At 38.6% G+C, this 25,205-nt stretch overlaps 1 protein-coding gene across 7 annotated transcripts in view; it reads left to right on the forward strand.

The window, feature by feature from the left end:
* LOC126484461 (mitochondrial protein C2orf69 homolog) overlaps nucleotides 1-23,787 on the forward strand; it is a 219,530-nt gene extending 195,743 nt beyond the window's left edge. For all 7 annotated transcript variants that reach the window (XM_050107997.1, XM_050108005.1, XM_050107991.1 and 4 more), the window contains 3 exons: nucleotides 12,765-12,960; nucleotides 14,025-14,304; nucleotides 23,080-23,787. In XM_050107997.1, coding sequence (XP_049963954.1) covers nucleotides 12,765-12,960; nucleotides 14,025-14,304; nucleotides 23,080-23,279 — 676 coding nt within the window. In that variant the 3' untranslated portion in view covers nucleotides 23,280-23,787. The remainder of the gene's footprint in view (nucleotides 1-12,764; nucleotides 12,961-14,024; nucleotides 14,305-23,079) is intronic.
* Nucleotides 23,788-25,205: the final 1,418 nt, after the last annotated feature.

A 25,205-nucleotide genomic window follows, 5' to 3' on the forward strand; every position in this document is an offset into this window, starting at 1 on the left:
GCAGTAATAGCTTCAAATAGACATTATAAAGAAATATGCCTGCAACAGTTTTGCAAATATTCATTGGATTGAAGTTTACAAATTTGATAGAGAACTTTACACCACTAATGGCCCTCACCTCAACTGGCATGGGAAAAATCATGTAGCCACAATAACTTGTGATATGCTTGCAAATGCAAGGAACAGTGTGAACTCAGGACAATAATATCTGACGAAAGAGTGCAAGAAAATTAATGTTGCATCGAGAGCAACTGACATGCAGAATTATTGCTTAGAATGACATTTGAAAGTGTGTGCCATAGAATTGTCTTTTAAATAATTATCATACATCAGTAGTAACAATGTACAGAGCATCTTCAGGGAATGTATTTGAAATAATTATCATATTTTAGTAGTAACAATATACAGAACATCTTCAGGGAACTTAAATCTCTCTCTGAAGTGAAGTAGTTAGATGTTTGAATAGTGTACACATTGAAACACAGAAAAGGTGAGATGGTACTCGGGGGCTTGAATGTAAACTTTGTAACAAATTCCAGAGATAAACCAGACCCAGAATTTGAGGTCCACATATAATCCTCTTTCTGCAGTGGGTTTTCTTACTACAGTAACTTCAAGTACAAGCACACTAATTGATAATGTATTTAGAGACCAGACTAAAATATGTGATACAACAACCAGGCATGTCCTGAATGGTCTCTCGGGCCATGATGGATAAAGACTCACTATTAACAGTGCAAATATCTGTGAGAATGAAAGTGGCCCCACTGGAAAATAGCTAGAAAAATTAATGAAGAAACTATCCAGACTTTTAAATCACATCTCCAAGATGTAGAATAAAGATATGTGTAAAATTTAGATAGTACTAATTCCAGGTGCAATCTTTTCAGTAATGAAATGGCACTGATATTTGCAGGTACCTTCCCAAAATTGATACATAAGACCCAAACCAAGAAACTCACCAGAAAGTCGTGATAAACACTAATATTAAGATTTCAAGCAAAAGGAAATGAGCTGTGCATTGCCTCAAACACTTCAGACAACCCCAACTAGTTAAATCACTATAAAAAATATTGTTAAATAGTAAGTCAAGTTATTCAAAAGTCAAAAAGTTTATATCTATGCTCCAAAATTAATAAATTTAGTAACAAAATCAAAACTGGACGCGAAGTGATAAAGAGTGATACTTGGACAAATTGCTGTACAAGTACGGAATCAAGAGACTGTATCAAAACTTTTTAGTGATTGCTTTTTAAGTGTTGATAGGAAAACTGAATGCAATGGCTCCCCAGAAAAGGCTATAAAAATACTGAAAGATCATTTCCCAAATTCGTTAAAGCAGATAGGTGTAGCCCCTGTAACAGTACTGGAAGCAAGAAAAACAAAAATTTCTTTAAAAAGTAAAAATTCAACTGGTATCAACAATATTTCCAGCAAACTTCTAAAAGCCTGCTGTAATTAGTTCAGTAAAGTCCTAGCTCATATATTTAAAGCCTCTCTCAAACAGTTTTCTTCCCTGACAGGATGAAGTATGCTTTTGTAAAACCCATTTGCAAAAAAGGTGCTGCCTCAGCTGTTACGAACTATTGTCGTATCTCTCTTTTTACTCCGTTTTCTAAAGTCCTCAGAAATTTATAATATGCCAGTCTGTCAGAATGCCAATGACTTTGCTGCAGTGGTAACACCGGTTCCTGTCAGGTCACTAAAGTTAAGTGTTGTCGAGCTGGGCTAGCACTTGGATGGGTGACCATCTGGTCTGCCGAGCACTGTTGGCAAGCTGGGTGCACTCAGCCCTTGTGAGGCAAACTAAGGAGAGAAGTAGCAGCTCTGCTCTCGTAAACTGAAATATGGCTGGGAGAGCGGCGTGCTGACCACATGCCCTTCCATATCTGCATCCACTGACACCTGTGGACTGAGGATGACACGGCGGCCAGTCAGTACTGCTGGGCCTTCCAAGGCCTGTTCACACGGAGTTAAGTTAGTTTGGTTTTTAGTCAGTCTGAATGAGAAATTGCCTCTCTAGGTGATTGGGGAATTTGTACACTTTGTTGTTAACTTGGGAAAACATTCTTAGTCTTCACAGTATATGCTACCCATGGTGTGTTATATTTATCTTCCCCCTTCACCTCAACCACACTAATGCTTCCTCTGTACATTTATGAAGTTACTAATTGCTGTCCTCTCCCAATAATGACTTCTTCATCAATTGAACAGGGAACCTATGTTCTTTCTTTTCAGTTGCTTTACAGGGACTCTTAAAAGTGGATGTGGGTGGTTAGTGATTATTTGAAACTGTTTAATCTCATTTTCTTCATATTCAGCACTGTTACAGGAAACGTTGTGACAGACCCTTTCAGAAAAAATTTGCTAGTTTAGGTGATATTTCGAGAGTCAAAAGCTAACCGTCCCTCTCCTATGCTGCTAGTTCACAAAGCATAAAATACTGGGTGATTATGATTAAACTTTCCCTATTTAACACGTCATAACATGGAACTAATTATAGTATGACTACCAAACTTGGTAGCATTAATGTACAGAGTATGGAATGCATGATTTCCATGTGTCACAATGCCACTGTCCAGTTCCAACTATGGCCACCAGACGCCGTGATCAGTAATCGTGATTCATAGTGTCACACACCTGACCAATCGCAATGCACTTGTTGGTGTGTCAACATGAGCTTTGACAAAAGGAGCAGGGCATTATTGGTGAAGCTCTATTATCAAAACAACAGTAATGCTGCAGCTGCTCTTCAAGAATATCACCAGTTGAAAGGATAACAGAAGGGTCCTCTTTCTCCAACTGCTATGTGGAGTATGATGAAATAGTTCGAATCAATTAGAAAATTGGGCGTCGCTCCAGGAAGAGGCCGACGACTGGTTGCACCAAAGGTGGTTGTTGAAATCGCTGTTGCTACGGCAGATAGCACTGCGTGCAATTCCTGATCGTCAGGCAGTGCATGTGCTGTGTCACGACAGTTGAACATCCCATGGTCCACTGTACCGAAGGTGCTTCAAACCGTTCTCAAATGGTATTCATACAAGATCCATATTTTACAGCAGCTTGCGCCACATTGTAATATAACATGGCAAAAACGTTTTTGTTGGTGAAGTTTGGGATGTGTATCATTGTTTAACACAAGAAAAACAATATACCATGTCATATTATGGATATTCTCCACCAGATAAATAACACGTATCTCGTGTAATCCGGAATCCGGTGCTGCTTCTTAATGCTGCTGTAGGTTCATCTTGATGTTACTGCATCACTACATGGGGATCGTGCAATGTTAGAAATAAGTTCCAGTATTTCTTGTTCAAAAAGAGTTTTATTTCGCACGCTAGATGTTCAGCTGTTAACTACATGCATAAAAATGACTTAAGACTGCCTCTTGACTGATGTAAGACTGACCTCTGGCGGTGTACAGATTACCTCCATTTATATTGTTTTAAACAATCACTGTCATTGTTACATATTAAATTTTTTGATTTATACAATTAAAATTTTTACATACGTCTTCCGAAATTACATAGAAATTTACATGAACTAAAAGTAAATAAGACAGGAAATAATCTGTTTCTATTAAGACGGTAAATTACATGTGTTATTATTGCAACAATATATTTTGTTGATTTGCAATTATTATTTTACTTACTTAAAAGATAATCATCCTATCATTTTCAGGTGAACAGAGGGTTTAGTTTTATTAAATGAAAGGCCTAGATTCAATTGATTAAATTTTGTTCGAGTAAAACTTTACATTCCTATATAGTCATAATTGCAGTTCTGTTAACTAACACCAATTAAGACATTAGTATGCTTAATTCTGACTGAAAAATCATCGTGTCGTATTTCTATTAGGGATACAATTAGCTTTTTGGTTTAACAAAGCATAAAAATAGTCGTCTCTTACTGACTAGAAATATCGGAACTTTAATCGTTAATTACTCCATAGTTACAATAGCAATTTTATTCCTACCATGTGCCTGTAGTTTTCCTTCATTCTACATACTGGTGAGGCCCAATGTAAACATTGTCAAAACAGTAGCTTAAATTAGTGCAAATTACTAATTTTCTGCACAAAATATCTTTGGTGTATTCATATCCAGATAACCAGAAAAGACAAAGTCAAAGCAGCAGTTTAAATTGGTGTAAATACTGATATTACGCTATGCCCTCTTCGGGAGAGTGGGGATGAGACTGGAAGAGGATACAGGATCCCAAAAGGGGTTGTGGTATTACAACAGGACTAACAACAACATGTTCACTTTGCTCTCTACTTTCTCGCAAGGATTGAAGTTGACGAGGGCTGGCCTTGGACCATCCTATGGACAGAAAAAGCTCATTTTTCTCTGACAGGTGAAGTAAACACACAGAATTACCGAGTGTGGGGCTCTTCACCTCAAGTCACTGTGCGTGAAGTTCCTCTGTATGGTGAACGTATCACTGTACGGCATGGCTTCACAGCTATTTTCATCATTGGCCCATTCTTTTTTGAACAGGTTGGCACTCAAGGACCAAAGACACGCAGTGTGACTGGCCAGTGTTACTGCAGTGTGCTTCGCCAGCATGTCATACCCACCCCGCAGTAGCGAGAGGCATTAACTCAACATTTTTCATGCAAGATGGGGCCCCACCGCACATTGCTCGTGAAGTTCACTTGCTTCTCTGAAACTCCTTTGGAAATCATCGAATTATCAGCCAATCCTTTCCAAATGCTTTGCCGGCATAGTCACCTGATCTCACTCCCTGTGATTTCTGGTTGTGGGGCTACCTGAAGGGCAGGGTTTACCAGGGGAAAATTTTCACATATGCTGATCTGAAGTGCAGAGTGGTAGCCAGCATACCTACAAACATGTTTCGTTCTGCTGTGCAGAATGCAATCCTGGGCTTCCGGACTCTTCTGGACACTGATGGGCACCGTATTGAGCCCCTTTTGTGGCAGTAATGGTGTTGTTATGCAATGATATGATGTACCGTAGCGGTACATTAAAAGTGTTTCAATTGAATTGATTCTGCATTATTTCTCTTCCCCTTGTACTTGACATTAATGCTACAAAGTTTTGCCCTCATATGGTAATTAGTTTCCATGTTATATGATGTGTTAAATAGGGAAAGTTTATAAATATAACCACCGATTACACACTGATCTTCATTTAAAATACTTTGAATTACTTCTGATTCTGTGATGGCTACAAGTCTTCAGCATCATACTTAAGTTTCAGTTAATATCTTGGTGTCATTTTTATTTATGTCAAAAGCTTTTGCTGTATGAAAATCTGGATGGATAAATTTCAGTGCTCAGTGTGTGTGTTTTTATTTTTGTTTTATTACAGTGTCTGGCATTGTCTGTGGCTTTTGGCAGCCAGCATTATCAACTTCTCCTGCACCTCTGCTTTATTTAAGAAAAATGTCCCTCATGAGCTAAATACTACTAGTGGAAGCACATAGGAAGGAACAACATGTACGTTCCACCATTATGTATAAAATTTATAATAAGTGGGCAGCATATTTCAGATGTAAAGACAGTAGAACGTGGAGTCATTTTACCCCCCCCCCCCCCCCCCCAACTTTGTTTTTCCTCCACTTCTCCATAATATTCACCTCATCACAAAATTATATTCCTCATGAAAGACAGCAGTCTATACGATTTCCCCTTAATTGTACAAATAATACTGCGCAAGTATTGAGATTGATTCTTATACTGAAGCAGTTACTGTTTTCCATATAAGTTTATGGTTGTGAAGCACTAAAGTTAGTGCAGTTTCAGTTGTTACTAAATCATTTAATTTTATTTGTTCTTTAAATTGCCTCATCATACCCTGCTCTACATTTTGAGATGAGGTTTCAGTAGATATACATTTTTGTTACCTACTTTCACATTTTTTAATTTACTATTTGCTTCAATCCAACATAATTTTGGAGCACAATGTTGAACCTAATTTTGATAGAAGTGGAGGACTGGGTATTAATTGAATGAAACCTCATTACCTCTTTAAACAGTTCAAAATAAGAAAAGGATCAAGCTCTCCAGGATGGTTGGCACCCATTGGATGGTGGGAAGAAAAAAGGCGCTCTCTATGTCCTGCTGGCAAAATTCTACATCTCGGGCAAATCTTGGGGAGGCATTCTGCAGTACCGGCTGGTGAGACTTTACCCTGGCCGAAACGGCGACACACTGCAGCAGACCGCCAGAAACTACCACCTCAATTACTACTTTTGTCCTGCAAGTGACTTAGCATAGACTAAATATCTGGCACCAGCAATGAAGACAACAACAAAACATAAAATTCTTTTAACTAAAACATAAATGCTTAATGTTCAGTAAACAGATAAATTCTCCTTAAGGCTTTTCGTGTGTGATGCCAATGCCACGAACCCAGCAACTTAACACTGTTTGGGTTTGTGTATCACAGATCTCAAGGGTGGCAGGCAACTTAAATACCAGGGCTTCATTTTATCAAACAAACAACTTAAATGGCAGAAGAAGTAGAACTAAAGCTTTAGCAACAAAACTTCTAAAACTTACTATGCTTGCTTAAGACTGACCAAGCTCATAATTACCTTGCTAAAATAAAAATAAGTTACTGCCACACAGGCTTCCCAGTATGCCCACAGAATCATAAAATTAGCTGCTGATGTCAATAAACTTTGTGAACTGGATGTGGCTGCACAAGTAAGGGTAATCATCATTTTAGGGCACTTTGCAGAACAAGTCAAGTAAGACAGTGCGACCAATACCAGTGACAAATAAGACAACTGATGTCACAATGCCATGCACTGTTAGGAACAGTCTGATCATGTGACAGCACACCACAGGGACCCATCAGTGTTCCACACTCAAGTTTCACTGTTTTGGAATCCATACCAAGGCGGCAGCCCACCAGTTCTTTGCTTTTTGATTAATTTGATAACAGCAACAAGACAGAGAAAACTGACGTGTACCACACTCTTGAGAGGTGACCATTAACTCAGTAATGGTTGTTTCCATCATTTTATGATAAGTACACAGAACAACACTCCTTTGCAAATAATAATCTTACACAACCAACATTCCTGTCATAGCCACTTCTTACAGTAACCCACAATGATAGCACAACGCAAATTCTTGACGTCGGCATGCTATATTGGCGTTTCCTTTTTACTACTTGAAGTAAATGTTTTCGAGACATCTTTCACCACTTTAAGGCACCGTTAACCAAATGCAGACAATGGTGAAGCTGCATATAACGAAGTATGACCGACCATTGATTACCCACCACCGCTGGCTACAAATTATATAGGCCAGTACTTCGACTGCGGCCAATGCAATAACCAAAAACAGCAAACAATGATGTTAGGGCTCTACATACAGGGTGTTACAAAAAGGTATGGCCAAACTTTCAGGAAATATTCCTCACACACAAAGAAAGAAAATGTGTTATCTGGACATGTGGACATGTGTCCGGAAATGCTTACTTTCCATGTTAGAGCTCATTTTATTACTTCTCTTCAAATCACATTAATCATGGAATGGAAACACACAGCAACAGAACAGAACGTACCAGCATGACTTCAAACACTTTGTTACAGGAAATGTTCAAAATGTCCTCCGTTAGCGAGGATACATGCATCCACCCTCCGTCGCATGGAATCCTTGATGCGCCGATGCAGCGCTGGAGAATAGTGTATTGTATTACAGCTGTCCACAATATGAGCACAAAGAGTCTCTACATTTGGTACCGGGGTTGTGTAGACAAGAGCTTTCAAATGCCCCCATAAATGAAAGTCAAGAGGGTTGAGGTCAGGAGAGCATGGAGGCCATGGAATTGGTCCACCTCTACCAATCCATCAGTCATTGAATCTGTTGTTGAGAAGTATATGAACACTTCAACTGAAATGTGCAGGAGCTCCATCGTGCATGAACCACATGTTGCGTCGTACTTGTAAAGGCACACGTTCTAGCAGCACAGGTTGAGTATCCCGTATGAAATCATGATAACGTGCTCCATTGAGCGTAGGTGGAAGAACGACACTAAAATGAGCTCTAACATGGAAATTAAGCGTTTCCGGACACATGTCCACATAACATCTTTTCTTTATTTGTGTGTGAGGAATGTTTCCTGCAAGTTTGGCCGTACCTTTTAGTAACACCCTGTATAACAACCTGCTGAGTGATGGCAGATCGCAGAGCTCATCACCAGACTACAGCCAAGATACTGAAACCCACAACCCTGACCAACACCAACTCTGCCTTGTTGCAATAGTTCCCCTATCTAACGATTTTCTCATAAACATGGTCGGGAACTAAGAGCTGGCCCAAGCGTGTACCACACCTCGTGGACACCACTAGTACTGCCACACTGCAACACATGCACATACAATTTCAAACACTCCGAAGAATACAGAAGAACTGCACAAGGTGGTGCAATGGCTCAGATTCCAAATGCCGGTGGAGGAGACCAACCAGCAAAAAGTTTACGTTGGCTACAACTTTATTTTGTATGGCTTCCTCTGTTGCCATACTTCTGTTTCTGTGTTCAATCAAGCTGTTTAGACATGGATATTTCCTTATGATTGTAGCTAGCACCAAGCATTTCTATTGTAAAACAGTTGTTTCTGTCTGTGTATGTAATTTTCTTCTCAGAAAGTATTCACTTTCCTCGTCAGTCTACCAAGAATTATTACAACTGGGGAAACCATATGTGGCATCATTCACTCGTCTTGCCAAGAAGAGAAATGTTTTATATGAAAATGTGTTACTGATATTTTCTCCCCTGGCCCTTTTGTATAATTCTCGTGTGACTGGAGAAAACATTTAGATTAACAAGCAATGTTCTTAGCAGTGTGGAAAAAATAATTCTTTTGTGCCAATGGCTATATAGGTTTGTTTATTTTCTAACAGTTTCAGTACTGGCTACCATCTTCACAGGAGATACTGCGAGGTACAAGACAAAAATAACTCAAGTGCAAGGGGAAGTAAAAACGTAAAAGGACTTTTGAAAAAATTAATATTTATTTTAATGATAGAAACTGAAACAAACATTATTGTTTTACACAATTTCCCTGCACTTCAACACAGTTTGTTCAAGGTTTCACAAGTTTTTTGATTCCATTGGGAAAAAAAGTTTATTGTACCCAACTGTAACCAGTTTTGCTATGCATCAGTGACATCTTCGTCGGTTGCATATCTTCTTCCCCAGAATGCTTCCTTCAGTGGTTCAAAGATATAGAAATTGCTTGGAACAAGGTCTGAACCATATGGCGGGCATTCCAGCAATTCGAACCCAAAATCCTTCATTGTTTCGGCTGTCAGTTTGGCAGAAAGCAGCCATGCATTATCTTGCTGTACTATGAAACATTTTTGCAGTTTTTCACAACATTTGGATCTAATTGCAGGTTTGAGTTTAGTTCGTCCCAGAACAGTATAGAATAATCTTACCTGTTGATGGTTGACATTTAAATTTCTTAACTTCTGGTGATGATAAGTGTTTACAAACCATGCTTGCAGCCTTACTTTCCGGTTTGTGATGATACGACCACCTTTTGCCTACAGTAATGATTTGCTGCAAAAATCCATCTCCCTCACAGTGTTAACAGGACAAATGTTTATGAGAGACGTCCATCCTTTGCACCTTATGCTGTGCTGACAATTCTTTCTGGATCCAGCTTGCACACATTTTCCAAAAATTTATCCTGACGTTTAATATGGAATACGCTGAACCGTGATTGATATGAAAAATACTGGTGATTTCATCCACTGTGATTCATCTTTTTCCATCACCATACCTTCAATGACTTTCAAATTGTCTTTAGTTGTCGATGTCGATGGCCTTCCTGATCACCTACAGAAGTTCTTCCCTGCCCACTCATAGACCTTGCTTTGGAATAAGCAGGTGTCACCATACTGCACTTGCATTTGACAAGCCCTCATTTTCTCTTTGATCGACAATGGAGCTGCCATGTTTCACGGGACAATATGATGACTATGTGGGAATAAGAGTGACACTTGATATACTGTAGAATTATTGCAGACGACCACACTTCAGCTGTGGATACTATCAGCGTTACCAAGCCCTATGGTGAGAAATTGCAAAAGTCCCTTTACTTTTTGACTTCCCTTCGTATTTGATTTTCTACAATCTTACAACACTGAAATAGGCAAAAATAAATAAATAAATAAATAAAAATAAAAATGGAAACATCATAATACTTACGTAATATACATCAATTACTCAAAAATGCATCTCTGCCAAATATGGCAACATCAAGTATAAAATGTTATTAATTATCACAATATTTGTTTCAATGAATTTCCACCGTAGTAAATGTACACCACTGAAGTGTGGTAACATACATGCACTTAATCTTAACATCAAATAACTGATACAGTATGAATCAGAACAGGATCTATACAAGAAAACACTACTCCATCGATATGTAGTACACAGTTCGTAATACAGTTCAAAGATAAAATTACAGTTTTGAAAGAAGTAGGCATACATGTTCATCAAAGAACATCAGGCTATTGTTGTGTGTTGTGGGTATATTCTTTGACCACAGAGGAAGTGAATAAACATACAAGCTAAGGTGGTTAGTAATGGTGACATGGATACATTACTCAAAAATGTACTCCACTATTACATACAAACTAAATAAACCCTCAAAACAGCTATCTTTCACTCACTAACTAATGGAATCTGCAGTGATCAGATACTCCATATGTATTATGTGCTTATTGTGTTATATAGCATCAGGCAATAAAAAGTTTTTTAATATTCCATTTGGAAGAAAATTTATTGATGAAAATGTTACTAAATTAAAGTAACTAGGTTGTGTGGAAGATTCCACTATATACGGATACCTAACTTTTATAAAAGAAGCATGTATTTGTGTGCGGGAGTACACCATGAATGCAACAAATTGCGTGTGCTCTAATAGAAGTAAAACTATTATTGATCATATTCATCAGTAAAATCGAGGTAGCTCATCAACAACCATAACTCAAAATACAAAAATTATTTCAACTTTGAATTTTTCCTTGAAATATTTTTATCCCTCCCTCCCTTTCTGAATCTCCCTCTTCTCTTTTTCTATTATATCATCATCATCATCATCATCATCATCATCATCTTCTTCTTCTTCTTCTTCTTCTTCTTCTTCTTCTTCATCATCAGCATCATCCTGTGACTTGGTAATTCAAGAAGTTACTGGCTTCGGAATATCTATAACTTACTCATATTGTCCGTACGGTATATATACCTGCCCGCAAACCTAGACCTCAGGAAACCACTACTACTGGTGAGCCTTTATTTCACAAAAGTAGATATAAATAACTGAGTTAGGTACAGTCTAATGCAATATTAGTGGGGGGAGGGAGGAGGGGAGAAGTGAAAAATATTTGGAAATAAAATTTCGTAAGCTGAAATAATTTGTGTGTTCCAGTTATGGTTATGGAGGTCCTACACAGATTTTATTGATGTGTATGATACTCCCTTATACTTATACTGCTATTACGATCACAATGTACTCTAGCACACCAGAAGATAATTGTATTCTCTTATGACAGTTAGGTACCCTCATATAGTGGAATCTTCCACATGACCTAGTCACTTCAATTTTATGATATTTGTATTAATAAATGTCCTTCCAAATGGAATATTAAAAATTTTTTTTTTGCGTGATGCTGTGTGACATAACAAACACTCAATACATGTAGAATATTTTATTACTGCAGACTCCGCCAGTTAGTGAGTGAAAAATATCTGCATTGAGCATTATTTAGTTTGTATGTAATTGTTGTGTACTTTTTTGGGTAATGTATCCCTGTCACCATCACTAAGAGATGAATGTTTATTCACATCATCTTTGGTCAAAGAATAATACAGTTGATATACCCACAACACACAACTATAGCCTGATCTTCTTTGATGAATGTGAATTATCTACTTCTTTCAGTATTGTAATTTTGTCTTTGAACTATATTATGACCTGTGTACTATATATCGGTGGAGTAGAGCTTTCTTTTATAGGTCCCTTTCTGACTAAGCCTGTATTAGTTACTTGATGTTAAGATTAAGTGTTTGCATGTTACCACACTTTGATTGTGTAAATCTACTGCAATGGAAACTCATGAAAACCATTATTGTGATAATTAGTCACATCTTATACTTAACGTTGCCATGTTTGGCATAGATGTATTTTTGACCAATTGATTATGATGCTTCAAAATTTTTTGTATCTACTTTCAGGTTGTAAGATTGTAGGAAGTCAAATACTTGGGTTATTTTAGTCTCTTACTTTACAGTTTCTCCTGTGAGGATGGTGGCCAGTACCGAAACCTGCCGAGAAATAAATAGAACTATACAGCTTTTGGCACAAAAAATGATATTTTTCCACACATTTATTGGCTGTAGATGACAACTTGAAGGAAACTTTGTCAATCATTTTAGATTTTTTACCATCGATAAATAAAACAAATACTTCATGTGGAATAAAATTGTAAGTGGTCTGTAATGATCTATTTGTTCAGAAACAGAAATTAATTACAGTGGCAGACATTTATATACTCTAAAAAGTTAACACAGTCTCTACACGTTCTGCCATTAATAGTACAGTCTAAGGCTGTAAACTAGAATAGTCTTGTTCCATGTATTCTTATTTTATGAAGGTGATTCCGTTCATGTTTTGATGTCCTGCTTTTCATGCTGAACACGTTTTTTGATGTTGTCACAGCAAACAAAAGTAAAATAGTATGACATAAGAAAACATTTTTTGTGTTACAGAATGGAATTTAAGACATTCAGCTGCTACGACAATTTTGTGCCTTGCAACAACAGTGGTGCTCCTGATCACACTCCAACGCATCATGCTCTCCAACATCTTGAACGTTTATTACAAGGTGTATCACAGCGACTTCGAAATGTTAATCCCGCACAACTTGCAAGTGCTGGAAGCCCAGCAGCAAGTGTGGAAAAGGAGGTAATATTTTAAATATTTAGGCGATTTGTCAAAGCCATAACATCGGTTAAATAAAGGTGGTTGTAGTAAAACTTCTGGCAATTCACGTGCGTGTACAGCCCCCCCCCCCCCCACACACACACACACACACACACACACACACACACACACACACAGGTAGTGTTCTTACTCTTGTTTTGTGGAGCTGTAACAGAGTTGCTTCTCATGACGTATGATGTATTGCTTTCCCAAGTTGCACACTGCTGTAACTTTCCATCTAAGCTAGACTTTGGGTCACACCAGAGATCAGTCTTTTACTCCAATTTCACATTCAAAAATGTAGTGGCAATTTAAGGCAACGTGACATAGTACGTGTAACATCAAGTACTCTGGAAAGATTACCAAATAGTTTCAGTTTTGGCAGACCGAATACTCTGATTCTGTACTCACTTATCATTATTCAACTGAAACTATTCTCCCCTTTGCTGTGCAAAACTGACATTTTGGCGATCTCTGTACTGGAAATGAATAGTGCCCTGGTTTACTATGCTTCAGCCAACACAATGTAAGTAGTATCTTGAAGTGTACTGAAGGAGAGTTATAATACTGTCTGCAGTTCCCAGCTGTCTGCATGTAGTGTTACTTTTGTAAAAATGAGTGAAAGTTTTTGAAATGAGTGAACATTTTTGAAAATGTTTGCAAATCATGTAACTGAGGCAGGACTTAGTTATCAGCTCAGTATTCATCTAGTGGGATGAGGTTTACATAAATACAGTAGATGAAATCAAAAAATTATAAACGCATGTAGGATACACTAAACACAGAATTGCTCTTCTAGTCTGGCAGTCAGTGGGTAAGCCATGAGAAATAAATTAAAAATTTAAAAAATCGACATTGGAAAAGAATGAAAGCATACTTTTTCTGCAGTTTCGTTCAGGAACATGAATATTGAAAACAAAATTATTTTTATTATCTAGGACAGTAAGTAATTTAATTATAAACTGAGTCCTGTTATTTTTAGAATTCTTTGTGTCCATCTGTGTGTCAGTTCGCATACTTACACTCTAATATTTGCTTTCTTGCAGTCTAAAGAAAATGAAGAGAACACACCTCCATTGTGGTGGCAAGAAGGAATCAATTTGGATAAAGCTAGTATTATTCTTATAGGATTCAGCAAAGGTTGTGTTGTTTTAAACCAATTTATTTATGAATTTCATTATTTAAAGACCCTAACACCTGATGATGACACGATGATGAGAATTGTGACCAGAATACAAGATATGTACTGGTTAGATGGAGGCCATGCCGGGGGTAAAAACACTTGGATTACTTCAAGGAGCCTGTTGGAAACATTGACCAGACTGGGTAAGTAAATAAAGAGTTGTACTGTGGAGTACTAACTTTTAAAAATGTGGTCTAAGTAATCATCAACCCCAGTTCACACATCCTGTACCATAAAAGCGTAAATTGTCAGGATTTCCAAAAGTATTATTGTTTCTATCTTAACAACTTAGTCCCAACTACTTTCACATTACTGGTGTTACCCTTTCTTCCCTTTAACTTCATGTACCATAGCTCCAGATCACTCCTTTTAGTTAATAATTGAACGCAGCCAAAAAAAAAAAAAAAAAAAAAAAAAAAAAAAAAAAAAAAAAAAAGTGATGTGAAATGACAAATAAGACTCATCTGTTTGAATAATGGACAGCTGGATGTGTAAATGGGACAGTAGTTACCAATTCCTTCGTTTTTTCATGCCCTTATAAATACAATATTTGTATGGTATGAAGAATACAAAAATGTCATTCTGTCATGGATAAATCATGTTGAGACATATATAACCAACCATATAAATTAATATAAACAAGAAAATAACATAACACCAAAAAAAAGCAACACTAAAACTTTATTTTCATCATAGTCTTCAAGGATTAGGCTTTTGGTGTGTTCCACCTCAGAATTGTTCATGCTGTTTCTTTGAGCGACATCCAATGTTCCTCCTGCCAGTTGGGTTATATTATATTGCTGCTGTAGTTATTCTATCAGTAGACATGTTGGACATGGTCTTTCCAGTTCAGGCGGTATTTTTCAGCTACATTTGTAATAGGTTCAACATTTAGTTTTTGTTTAATGTTTTTTTTTATGGTCCAACAATGAATATCTCGCTAAAAAGTGGAAGAACTTCATCTCTGGTGATTTGATTCATCTTAATTGATCAGATGTTAGGGTCCAACATTCACTACCATACAGTAGCGAAGGTAACATTAACACTTTGTAGAGTTTAACGAATATTTCTTTCTGTACGTTATGTTTTAATGTACATTGTACAGTTCCACAGAAATACTGAATCTGGCCAATTTTAGCTGTATACCATCTGAGGTGGAAAATTTAAAATTGCACACCATATATTTAAACTCTCTTACTTGTTCACTTATTTGTTAATCTTTAACAGTTTTGGCTGTTATGGGTTCCAGTCCTTGAAATGTCATCATTTTTGTTTTATCTGTTGATATATTCATTCTGTATATAGCAGCAGTTTGACTCAATTTGTGTATTGGAATTTGAACCTTTCTTTCAGATGGTCATATTATGATCTGATCATCAGCAAATAGCATCATCGTAAAATTAAAATTATCACTTCTTAATGTGTCATTTAATAAAAATGAACCATCTATGAATGATATCAATGTAAAAATTAAAAATGGGGGAGGGGGTTGTGGGCAGCCTTGTCTGACTCCTTAATTGACATCATCAGATTCTGCCCCATTCCTCACAGTACGGATCCTCATTTTATTATTTTTGTATAATGACTGAATTGCCTTAATCATATGTGCTGGAACTTAAAATGCTTTTAGTGATTCCCACAGAACTTTCTGCTTCACCTTGTCAGACGACTTTTCACAGTCGATAAGAACATAGTAAGTTGACTATCTAAGTTGCCTTCTTTTCTTGGTTAATTGTGCCAAAGTGAAAGACAGTCAGAACATGATGCACTTTTTCTAAAAGCATGTTGTACTGCTAACATACGTGTTCCCACTATTGGTATGAAACTCTTGTATATAATTTTATCGTATAGTATGCAGCAGAAATTTAGTAGACTTATTCCTTGGTAATTTGTGAGTTGTGATTTATCACCTTTCTTGCAAATAGGGCATACCAAAACTTCATTCCATTCATCTGGCCCATGTCTGCTTAGCTAGCAAACAGTCATAAAATGTAAGAGTCTAAGATTTAGTTGATCAGATGCACATTTAATCAGCTCCATGTTTATATTATCAGTACCAGCTGTCCTTTTTGCTTTTTTTATGACATTTTACAGCTCTTCCATTGTTATCATATCTTCAGGTCTACAGAGTTGCTGGTACTGGTGTGCATTTCTGTTTCTTCTTCGTGAACAGTTCATAGATGTTTCGAGTATTTTAACCATTCCTTTTAAGATACTGCATTTAATTGTAAAGTATCTCATTCCTGTTTCTCCAATAGCTTAATAATTTTGTGTGCTTTGTTTTGTCTTGTGTTAATGTCATGTTCTACTTTACTCACATATCAATCGCGATTTTCCTGTTCAATTTTTTGTAGTTCTATCTGTAGTAAAGCAGATTTTCTTTTATAATCCTCTGTATAATTCACATTATTAGGTAATGACAAGGTTTTTAGACGCACCTCCTTTTAACCTTATATTAACTTATTAGTATGGTCATTCCAAATCATTAATCCCCCTTGAAAGTATTTCTTATTCCTTATTCCTAATGCTTCAACAGCTGTGTTGATAGTATTCCATTCTCCATTTATGTTGTTGCTTACTGGTTTTCATTTGACATTTCTCATTTAGTCTCATTTGGTATAATAGTTTGATACTATATTGGTGGAGTAGGTGCACCTATGAGTTCTCCCATCCAACTGGGTGTTTGTGTGTGGAGTCCTTCATATTTTTACAAAAGTTACATTACTTCTTTCTAAAAAAGTGATATGCATATACACCCAAGCCTCTGTAAACTCTTGTTGTGTCTTTGTCATCCATGGCTTTTTACTTGCAGGATTATAGTCTCTTGTTGAAGCTGTATCAGGTGCCCATGTAAATTTACAGATGTCACAATGTTAAAGAAGGTGTTTCTTACATTGTGTATGGCAAATTCTTATCTTATTAGTTTCTTTCCATTGATATTCAGTGAAATTTCACTTTCCGTATGTACTACATCTGTGATGGGTCTCTTACCCAATTGGTCATTTAAGTCTTGCAATACTCCATAGTACATCATCACATAATTCTGAAATTCAATTGTTCCCCATAATTTCTTTTTTATTTCATTTATGTTAGCAATATTGATTTTCAGAATGAAATTTTCACTCTGCAGTGGAATGTGCGCTGATATGAAAATTCCAGGCAGATTAAAACTGTTTGCCGGACCAAGACTCGAACTTTGCCTTTTGCAGGCAAGTGCTCTACCGTCTGAGCTTCCCAATTACAACTCGCAATCTGTCCTCGCAGCATTAAATTCCACCAGTACAGTTTAATATTGATTTTAGCAATGCCTAGTTGTTTTCCCAGTTCTGTTTCTGTATGTATCAGACCTTCTAATGTTCCCTGTTGCTATTTTAAACATTTCTGATATGTGATTTGTCACTACTCTTTACCCTATTTCTTTCATAGCTCAATGTATAATGATCAATCTGATTTGAAATTTTCCCTGAATTTTTGGCCACACGGGGTAGCTGTGTGGTCTGAGGTGCCTTGTCATGGTCCGTACGGCTCCCCTTGTTGGAGGTTCGAGTCCTCCCTCGGGCATGGGTGTGTGTGTTGTCCATAGCGTAAGTTAGTTTAGGTTAAGATTAAGTGGTGTGTAGGCTTAAGGACCGATGACCTAAGTAGTTGGGTCCCAAAAGACCTAGGCGTATCACATATGCTGTGCATGGGAATAGGTTAGAAAGGAGGGATACATCACCCAGACCACAGTTTGAGAAGGGCCCACCTGTTGTGAGGAGTAGGGGAAACAGTTTTACTGATTTGATAACTGTGGCACACGTCTTCCACAAACCTTTCTAGTTTTTATGTATATAGACTGAAGCAGTGAGTGAAAATTTGTACCGAGGCTAGGAATTGAACTCTGGTCTCCTGCTTACTAGGCAGGTGCATTAGCAACTGAGCCACCTTGGTACAACTGCACAAATTATCGTGGCATGCCTCTCCCCTTGATCCAAATTCTCACTGCTGCTCCAGTCTACATTAAATTCCCCCGTACACACGAACAGACTTGCTGAGACTCTCGGTATTCCAGAATAGCACCTCACCATCAAATGTAAAGGGGGGATATGCAGGTACTCAAACCTGTATCTCTTGCTTACTAGGCAGGTGCATTAACCAGTAAGGCAATTCAGCACAGCGGTTCACACAACTTCACAAATTCCCCTGCATGCCTCCCTCCTCGATCCAAATTGTCATTGCCACCTCACTGCCTAGTAAGCAGGAGACCCAGATTTGATTCCCAGCCTTGGTACAAATTTTCACTCGCCGTTTCAGTCTATATATGTAAGGTTATTTCTGTATGAGACCAGTAAAGTCTCTGAAATTGTGTCATTTCATTTTTATAGGTACCTGCACTTGGGTTTCAGGTTGGATTCCCCATTTATGTTCAATGCTGAGGTGCTATTCCAAAACATGTCCGCCCCTGATAGCTGAGTGGTCAGCGCGACGGAATGTTGTACCTAACGGCCCAGGTTTGATTCCTGGCTGGGTCGGAGATTTTCTCTGCTCAGGGACTAGGTGTTGTGTTGTCCTTACCATCATCATTTCATCCCCATCGATACGCAAGTCGCCGAAGTGGCATCGGCTCGAAAGACTTGCACCAGGAGAACGGTCTACCCGACAGGAGGCCCTAGCCACATGGCATTTCCATTTCCATTCCATAACATGGAAGATTCTCAGCAAATTTGTTCGTATATGTGGGGAATTTAAAGTATACTTGGGGAGCAGTGAGAATCTTGACTGAGGAGGGAGGTATGCCAGGGTAATTCATGCAATTGTGTGAATGGATGTGCCAAAATGGCTTAGTGGCTAACACACATGCCTAGTAAGCAGGAGACGTAGATTTGATTCTCAGCCTTGGTGAAAATTTTTGCTTGCTTCATCAGTCTATTATGCATAAAATCATATCTGTACAAGACCAGGAAAGTCTCTGAAATTGGGTCATTCATTTCTAGTTTGTTGAATTGTTTGCAGTGCTGAAAACATTGAAAGCTGATTGCGATGTTAATATTAGGTATGGTGTCTTTGCACAGCCCTGCTATAAATATTATTGATCTGTGGCATAAGAAACTTCTGCTACATGGTCCTGTCATTTAATATGCATATCAAGAAATAGACTTCATTCAAAAACATGAGGTAGAGCAAAGACAGAAGACTCACAGAAATTAAAACAATGAATTAGTTAGAGATGAGGAGATGACTCACTGAAAGGCAGAAGCACTGTCTCGTCGATAGGCACACAAACAAAAGGTACAGAGCTTGGCTAGTTTTTGGAATGCACTTGCTTTTTCTAACTTTCCTTTTCTACTCACTCACACATGCCTGTCTTCCTACATTGTGCTCAGTCAACTGCCAGCTCTTTACTGATCCATGGTTAGTGTCTAGGGGCGAGGTGGGGGTGTGGGAGGGAGGGCGACATGAGGGATGGAAAGAGGCAGGAGGCAGGGAAGGAATGTGGGCAAGCGGCTCATGGGAGAGTGCGAAGCCATCTGTGGGCTAGCTAGGGCTGCAGGTAGAGGGGGCAAGTGGCAGATGGCTGGGCATGTGATTTCATAAACTCGGGCATGAGATAACAGTAGGTAGGTAGCTGATGTGGTGTCGCCAATTGGCTCGGCGTTCTGGGGCAGGGGGGTGGTACACACACACACACACTCTGTCTCTCTCTCTCTCTCTCTCTCTCTCTCTCTCTCTCTCTCTCTCTCTTTTTTGGGCGGGGGGGGGGGGGGGGAGGGGGGGGGGGGGCAGCGAGTTAACCTTACATTTAAGCAAGGAAGATTACAGGAGCAAATGATGTCTGTAAGGATAGCTCCCATCTGTGCAACTCAGAAAAGCTGTGGTGTTGATGGGGAGGGTCCAGATGGCATAGGCTGTGGAGCAGCCATTGAAATCTCACATATTATGCTCTGGTGCACGTTGTACCACTGGGTGATTCACCATGTTTTCAGCAACAGTTTGCCGGTGCCCATTCATTCTAGTTGACAGCTGGTTTGTTGTCATATCAACGTAAAACTCTATGCATTGGTTGCAGCAGAGCTGGTATATAACATGGCTGCTTTCATAGGTGGCCCTTCGTCTGATGGGCTAGGGTAATTCTGTAATGGGACTGGAGTAGGTAGTGCTGGGTGTGTGGATTGGACACGTCTTGCACTTGAGTCTTCCACAGGGATATGATTCCTGTGGCAGGGGACTTGGGGGGGGGAGTTGTGTAGCAATGGACTAGGATGTTGATGAAGTTGAGTGAGCAGCACAGAACACCGCCACTTTGGTAGGGATTGTAAATATATTAATATCTTAGGTAGGATATACCTCATTTCAGGGCATGATGATAGATAATCAAATTCCTGGTGAAGGATGTGGTTGTCATTCCAGTCTGAGGTGCTATAGGGTGACAAGGAGGGCTCTTCTTTGTGGTTAGTTCTTGGATGAATGTGAGAATCGGGTATGTGTGAAGATATGGCACACAAAATTTGTGAATTAGGTCTAGAGGGTATTACCCTATTGTGGCTGGTTACAGTGCTCCCACCTAAAGAATCTCGGCCTTTGTTGATCAACTTCTCCAGTCAGTTATACAAAACCTAGCATCCCTCATTAAAGATACTAACCACTTCCTGCACTAGCTCTTGACCATCCCCACACCCTTACCTTCCGGATCCTTACTTATCACAGTTGATGCAACCTCCCTACACACCAATATCCCTCATGCCCGTGGCTATGCTGCGATTGAGCACTGCCTCTCCCAACTCCTTGCAGACTCCAATCCCTCCACTTCATTCCTCCTACACCTAACCAACTACATCTTAACCCATAACTTCTTTACCTTTGAAGGGAAACCACACAGACAAATTCGTGACACACCATGGGCACCCATGTGGCACCCTCCCATGTCAGTCTCTTCATTGATCATCTAGAGGCAACGTTCCTAGCTTTCCAAAACCCCAAACCCCTGGTCTGGTTCAGGTTTATTGATGACATCTTACAGTCTGGATCAGAGGCCAGGAAACACTCATTCCTCCACAATCTCAACACCACCTCTCCCATCCACTTCACCTGACCCTCCTTCAACTATCGTGCCACTGTTCTAGATGTGAGTCTCCTCCTCTCAGATGCCTCCATCCACACCTCGGTCCACATCAAACCCACCAATCACCAACAGTACCTGCACTTCGACAGCTGCCATCTCTTCCACACAAAAAAATCTCTCCCTTACAGCCTGGTCACCCACAGTAGACACATCTGCAGTGATGAGAACTCCCTCGGCCAGTATGCTGGAGGCCTCACAAAGGCCTTCACAGACAGGCAATACCCTCCAGACCTAATTCACAAACAGATCTCCTGTGCCGTATCATCACACACACCCGATCCTCACATCCATCCCAAGGACCAACCACAAAGTAGCATTGCCCTTTTCACCTAGTAACACCCTGGACTAGAAAGATTGAACCATGTTCTTTATCAGGGCTTTGATTATCTGTCATCATGCTGTGAAATGAGGGGCATCCTAAGATACTTTCAGCCCCTGCAAAGTGGTGTTCCACCGCCCACCCAACCACCACAACATCCTAGTCCATCCCTATGCAACTCCCATTCCCAATCCCCTGCCACTGGGATCATACACTTGTGGAAGACTCAGATGCAAGACCTTCTGAATTCACACACCCAACACCTTCTCCTCCAATCTCGTTATAGGATTATCCTACCCAGTCAGAGATCAGGCCACCTGTGAAAGCAGCCACATTACATACCAGCTCTGCTGCAAGCACTGCACAACATTTTACATTGGTGTGGCATCCAATCAGCTGTCAGCTAGAATGAATGGCCACTACTAAACTGTTGCAAAAAACAAGATGAATCACAACATGCAGCAGAGCACGACATGCTAGGTTTCAATGGCTGCTTCACAACCTGTGCCATCTGGACCCTTCCCACTACCACCAGCTTTTCTGAGCTGTACAGACGGGAGCTTTCTTTACAGCGCATCATTCACTTCCTTAATCTCTTTGGTCTGAATGTAAGGTAACCTGCTGACTGCCCTCCCCCTCCCCCAAATAGTGTGTGTGTGTGTGTGTCCCACAACTGGCAAAAGGAAGTGCTTTCTGATAGTCGGCTAAGCTGTGTGCCTTTTGTTCACATGACTATTGATGATGCAGTGCTTCTGCCTTTCTGTGAGTCATCTCCTTAATTCCTAAATAATTAGTAGTTCTCAACCAGAACTTTCTCTATGTTACTAACGATTAAGGACAGTTGTTGTACTACTTACAGCTCTACTCGTATGAAGCATCCTTTATTTGTAGTATGTGCACAAACTGGTAAAGCTTGAGAAGTAAGCAATCCGTTTCAGTTAATATGTGGCTGCCAAATATTATTGATTGTCCATAATTGTAACAGATTTATGTCATTAATTACAGAGTTATTGAAAGTTATTAAAAAATTACTGAAATAGGCATTTTACAATTTGATGTTTTAAAAATACCGGAAAAGATATTGTTTGCATTTCACTAATCATAAGCTACTAGAATGCTTTGTAGATCATAATTATTTCTGTCCTGAGTACACAGTAAACATGTCTACAAATGATTTTGACACCACAGCTTACCAAGGCAGGTTATGCTAAATGATGATGAACGTTTTCCATTCTGCATTTCAAAGGATAGGGCTAAAATTGCTTTTTAACCAAGTGACATCACAAGGTTCAAGGCATTCATCTGTAAGCTGTTGTGGTTTTTCTAATCAGATGACATGACAAGATGGGCAGTTAACCTGTTTATGCATACTTATTAATACATACCATGCTGACGAGCTTCTAAGGTTTTTTATTGTAGCTTAGCCATTCCTTATTACAGACTCAGTCACCTCTTCAGATAATCTGAACCTCATTTAAGCAGTTGTTTCTACTTCCACAGGTATAGGCATTCACATCCATGTAACTCCATATCAAGTGAATGATGACCGAAGACCCTGGATAAGAAAGGAAGAAAAGACTTTTGGTGACTTACTAAGACGACTGGGAGCACCTGTTCATAGAACTCTACACTTTGAAAATCAAGTTGCAAGTTTGTGCACACATTTTGAGGTCCTTTCTGTGTTTCGACAGACAGATTAGTGAAGCAGTTTTACCTACATTGCACAGCGTTATGAATGCAGACTGATATTGGTGTTATACCTTTGATACAAATTGATGAAATGCCTTTCAGATTCAAAAAAAGATAAAGAACTTCATTTGCCTTTAGTTATGGCATTGCACATGATGCCAGTTTTTTCATTAAATTAGATGTCAAAGGATAACACAGTGTTCAAGAGAAGAAAATAGTGTACAAACAGTGAATTGCTGTGGAAGAACATTATTGTTCTTGTTATAGGACAACTTCATGGTGCAATTTAGTGTGTGATAAGACAGTTTAAGTTATAAAAAGTGCCATGCCTTTGGTAAATGATTTTGGTTTATGAAACATTGTGCTTTAATGGATATCTATAAAAATAATACTTTCCATTATTAATTTAATAAATGTATCTGTCTGTACAGTATACAGATGCCTCTCAGACTTTCAATGTAAAAAAATTCAAATTCTCTCTCTCTCTCTCTCCCTCTCTCTCTCTCTCTCTCTCTCTCTAATTGATTTTAAACATCCTGTAGAGGTTGAATATGCAGTCAAATATGAAAAAAACTTAACAATTGAGGTATAGTGAAACACAGGCAGTAAAATTAGTCATTTGGAAAGTGTTGCCAAAAGTGTTTGTTTTAAATCATGAAAAATGTTACCTCCAGAAGATTTGATGAGCATTTCACTGATTGTTACTTATCTTGAGTCAGTAGTTTGTGCTGCCATGTAATACAGTAAAATTCTTTGCAGTTTCGTTTCAGTCAAATGAAAATTGTGCATCTTGGTTGCCCATAGAACATTTACAAATTAATTTATATTTACCATTGGATGGACAGAGCTTAAATGATTGTCAGTTATTAAATATATTCATTTTCATTTGTCAGTCAAAATTGCCCTTTTTGTTAACAAAAGAACAAAAAAGAAAACATCGCCACTACCAGATTCAACAGTAGTTATAATCAGATGGCTTTATCTCCAACTCAGTTATTTCACATGTAATATAAAAGGACCAAACAGGTGCTGGTCGTGGACTATATAGCAAGAAGAGCATTTTTTCAAAGAGAGAAATAGAATGATATAGGTAAAAAATTCAGATAGTGTATTTGTACGTATTGTGGAAGATGTACATAAGCATACCAACTAACTACAGCACAACAGTGAAATGAGATTTGTCATTTCATTTCATAAAATTTTCAAATATTTTGATTTATTTTCAGGAGACAACTCGGATTTACAGCAGAGAAACTGTGCTGTAAGTGCAATTCAAAAGTTTTACAATGTATTACATTCATTACTATGACAATTACACAATACTTTTCAGTATTAAAAAATATTCGTTCAGACTATCAGACTGTCAACCATGAATTCTTCAACAGAATAACTGTTGTACTGGAAAAATAGAGAGCAGGCTATTCAGTTAACCAGGCCCCTTGTTAAATTTATGCCTGCTGCCACCACAGTCACCCCATGCCCCTCCCCAATTTTGCTTCTTTACAATTATTATTAATTAGTTTTAGTTATTTTTTTCTCTTGACTAACTGACATCATGGAGCAACTTTCTTCCGTTCCTCTTCTTTCTTTGTTAAAGTTTTACACTAGTCATTCATATGTTCCCAGTGTTGTATTTTTCATTCTCTGTTCATGTTGACCCCAATTTCTTTCGCCATGAAAGACTTTTAAATTCAGTATTTTATTTTAAAAATGTTTGTTTCTGTTGCTTCCACAGGTTTTCCACAAGTTCTGGAATATCAGGGAATTTCAAACGTGTCAGGGAAGTCGGGGAAATTTGAAACGGGGAGGGGGGATAAAAAAACACTGGAAAAATCTCATTTTGCCTCAGTAGCTGAAATGGTTTGTTTACTGAGATGTCATGCATCATCGCTGCTGAGTATGTGCATTGCTTCCCTACTCCCTCATTCTTACTGCTT

The sequence above is a fragment of the Schistocerca serialis genome, chromosome 1 (genome assembly GCF_023864345.2).
Source record: "Schistocerca serialis cubense isolate TAMUIC-IGC-003099 chromosome 1, iqSchSeri2.2, whole genome shotgun sequence".
Classification (NCBI taxonomy): domain Eukaryota; kingdom Metazoa; phylum Arthropoda; class Insecta; order Orthoptera; family Acrididae; genus Schistocerca; species Schistocerca serialis.